This window comes from Egretta garzetta, unplaced genomic scaffold, assembly GCF_000687185.1.
Source record: "Egretta garzetta isolate BGI_Z169 unplaced genomic scaffold, ASM68718v1 scaffold382, whole genome shotgun sequence".
Taxonomy (NCBI): Eukaryota; Metazoa; Chordata; class Aves; order Pelecaniformes; family Ardeidae; genus Egretta; species Egretta garzetta.
In genome coordinates, this window is record NW_009258793.1 from 169,010 (window position 1) to 172,163 (window position 3,154).

At 67.1% G+C, this 3,154-nt stretch overlaps 1 protein-coding gene across 1 annotated transcript in view; it reads left to right on the forward strand.

Annotated features, from left to right (window-relative positions):
- The window catches only part of LOC104135904 (lateral signaling target protein 2 homolog), a 7,217-nt gene extending 4,145 nt beyond the window's left edge, over positions 1 to 3,072 (forward strand). The window contains exons 2-12 of the mRNA XM_035889296.1: positions 248 to 388; positions 465 to 602; positions 770 to 972; positions 1,054 to 1,143; positions 1,253 to 1,342; positions 1,482 to 1,583; positions 1,676 to 1,924; positions 2,028 to 2,149; positions 2,230 to 2,343; positions 2,746 to 2,858; positions 2,941 to 3,072. Coding sequence (XP_035745189.1) covers positions 248 to 388; positions 465 to 602; positions 770 to 972; positions 1,054 to 1,143; positions 1,253 to 1,342; positions 1,482 to 1,583; positions 1,676 to 1,924; positions 2,028 to 2,149; positions 2,230 to 2,343; positions 2,746 to 2,858; positions 2,941 to 3,072 — 1,494 coding nt within the window. The remainder of the gene's footprint in view (positions 1 to 247; positions 389 to 464; positions 603 to 769; positions 973 to 1,053; positions 1,144 to 1,252; positions 1,343 to 1,481; positions 1,584 to 1,675; positions 1,925 to 2,027; positions 2,150 to 2,229; positions 2,344 to 2,745; positions 2,859 to 2,940) is intronic.
- Positions 3,073 to 3,154: the final 82 nt, after the last annotated feature.

Below are 3,154 nucleotides of genomic sequence, written 5' to 3' on the forward strand. Positions count from 1 at the left end.
TCCCCCTGCACCTTTCACCTGAGCTGGTGTTTACAGCCGTGCACGGATCCGTGCCCACGCTACCGGGATGCGGCCGAGCTTGTTCATCCTGCTCTGCCCCTGGGGAAACTGAGGCACGGGTGGGTGGGGACAGCGCCCAGCAGCCCCCACCCTGCCTGGCTGCGGGCACGGGAGATTTGGGGTCCCCCTGGTCCAGCACCTGGAGCTGCGGGGTGCTCTCACCATCACCCCTCTGCTCTCCCTGCAGCGCTCCGACCCCCGCCTGCTCTCCCAGTTCTTCTTTGCTGATGAGAGGATGACACGAGTGGTGGCTGAGATCAATGGGCTGGATGCCGAGCTGGACCCGCAGCAGTACCTTGTGCTCCTCAACCAGCTCCACCTCAGCCAGGTACAGGGGCAGCCTGGCCCCCAGTGTGACTCCAGTCCCCGCGGGTGGCCACAGGTGACATCCCTGCCCTCCCCAGGCTCACCTGCTGGCCATCCTGGAGCGGATCATGGAGGAGTGCATCCCCACACAGCGCCACAGCCGTGACTACCTGGTCAAGTTCCCCGAGGATCTCTTGGTGGACAACCTGGGGAACCACATGCTCTTTGCCGCCGAGGTGAGCCCAGGGATGCTGTCCCAGGGCAGGCGATGGGGTCTGGCTCTCCCAGGCTGGGAGGTGATGGGTGCCAGCCAGGACGGTGCACCCCACCGGGGGCTGACTCCGGGGGTAGGGGCTGTGCTGTCCCAGGCGCTGGCTCCTGACGGCCCCCCGGGTCCTGGCAGTGTCTTCTGGCTGGGACCTTCCTGGAGGTGGAGGAGGCAGATGGGGCGCAGCTGCGGCCCCAGGCCAGGAACCTGCTGTGCAGCCTGGAGCTGGTGCGGACGGTGCTGCGGGAGCAGAGCCTGAGCCAGCCTGGCTCCTACCCGGAGCCTGTCCGGGCTGTGCTTGTCCAGTTTGACCGGCTCTTCGCAGAGTTCGAGCTGAGGTGGGGCCAGGGTTGGGGTGCTGGGTTGGGGGGGGGCTGTGCCAGGGCCGGAGGAGCCTCACAGTTCCCCTGACTCTCCAGCTACGTGTCCTCGCTGGTGGCAGTGAAGTCTCCTGAGGAGATCTACAGGCAGCAGGAGATCATTGTGCTCTTCTGCGAGACAGTGGAGAGGTGAGGGGCACCGTGCACCAAGCTGGGGGGGCAGCAGGGACCTTGGCCCCAGGGATGGGGCAGCATCCCGGGGCTCAGCCCCGCTGTAAGGGTGTGTCCCCCCCCCCAGAGCCCTGTGCCTGGGCTACCTGACTCAGGAGATGATCGATGGCTACGAACCACTGCTGATGTTCACCATCCCTCGCCTGGCCATTATAAGGTGGGTGCAGCCCCCTGGAGAAGGGGGTGCCCGGGGGCGACTGGGTGCTCCCCACCCTGTACCAGCCCCTCCACCCCTTGGGGAGGCGGGGTCCTGGGCAGCCCCCCCCCCACATGAGCTGGGCTCTGTCCCCTCGCAGCGGCCTCCTCATCTACCCCGAGGGTCCCCTCAGCCTGGAGCAGAGCCCTGAGCAGATGTCCCGGGTCTTCAGCCCCTTCTACAACCTCCTGAAGAAGATCAGGTATGCGGTGAGGGGCAATGGGCACCCGTGGTTGGGGCTGTGGGGCAGCAGTGGAGCCATGACGTGGGGCTGACACCATCCCTTTGCCGCAGGGACCTGCTGCGGGTGCTGTCAGAGGAGGAGCTCTGCCTGCTGGAGAGGAGCCTGTGTACAGCTGAATCGGAGGAACCCTGTGGTCCAGCTGCCCCCCCAGCTTGGGGGGCAGCCGTGCCCAGAGCAGACTCCCCTGCTCCCTGGAGTCTCCTGGAGGTCTCCCGTGCCACCCCGCTGCCCCCCTCCTGCATGGTGTGGCGGGGACCCCCCAGCGCAGTGGATGACTTGGGCACCCACCGGCAGTGGGGGTGCGTGGTGGGGAGCGAGCAGGGCTGGACTGGCAGGTCCCTGCCTGCTGGGATGAGGACTTTGCGCCACCCGTGGGGTAACTGTCGCCTCCTCCCTGTGCAGCCCCCAGCCCCCTGGGAACAGCCCAGGGCTCGATGCCACCCCGGGTGCCCACTGCTCAGAGCTGCGCTCCCGCTACAACAGCACCAAGGACATGCTGCACACCCTCTTTGTCTGCATCTCGGGTGAGTGACCCGCCACCAGCTACCCACCATCCCCTGACACCCCCTCTGCAGCACCCTGACTCCCCTCCCTCCTGGCACAGGGGTGGCCGATCAGCTCCAGACCAACTTTGCCAGCGACCTACGAAGCATCTTGAAAACAGTCTTCAAGATCGTCGCCTCACAGGCGGAGCCCTCGGGGGAGCCAGGTGCCAGCCGTGAGTAACCCCTGGGGACATGGGGCATGGCTCTTCTCTGCCCTGCCCATCGCCTGTCCCCGGCAAGATGGGGCCGCAGCACCAGGCCTGGGGACAGTTTGGCTGGAGCACCACAGCCCATGTCCCCACAGAGGAAGAGGATGGTGACGTGTGCTCAGCAGATGCTCCTCGTGTGGCTGACTGTCCCCTGTGCTCCAGCCCTGCGGAGCCTGCTGAGCTCCAGAGGGCAGGTAAGGGGCTGCCCAGGCTGCCTGGCATGCCACGGCATCAGAGCAGGGTGCTAGCCTGCGACTGATCCTGGGGTCCAGCCAAGGGGCTGGGGACATTTCTGGGGCCAGGGTGGTGATGGGGGACAGGGTGGGGGGAGCCCTGTGGCTTTTACCAATGCGTTTTGCCCAGCAGGCACCCGCTGCCTGCCCGAGTGGGTGCCGGACAGCACGTGCAGCCAGTGCTCTGCCTGCCGCTCGCCCTTCACCCTGCTGCGCCGCAGGCACCACTGCCGCAGCTGCGGGAAGGTAGGAGGGGGCCGGGCTGGGGTGCGTGGGGTCCCCTAGGGGCCCAGCTCCACTCAGCTCCGCTCTGGCCCTCTCCTGGCAGATCTTCTGTGCCCGCTGCTCGCCGCACACCGCGGCATTGCCACACTATGGCCAGCCGAAACCTGTGCGCGTCTGCATGCATTGCTATGCCACCCACCTCTCGCCCACGCCCCGGCGTGCCCGGAGCCGGTGAGAGACCCCTGGGCCCGACCTGCATCTGCAGGAGGCTGTAGAGCAGGGGGCAATCGGCCACTCTGGGGCTGCTGGGCGGCTCT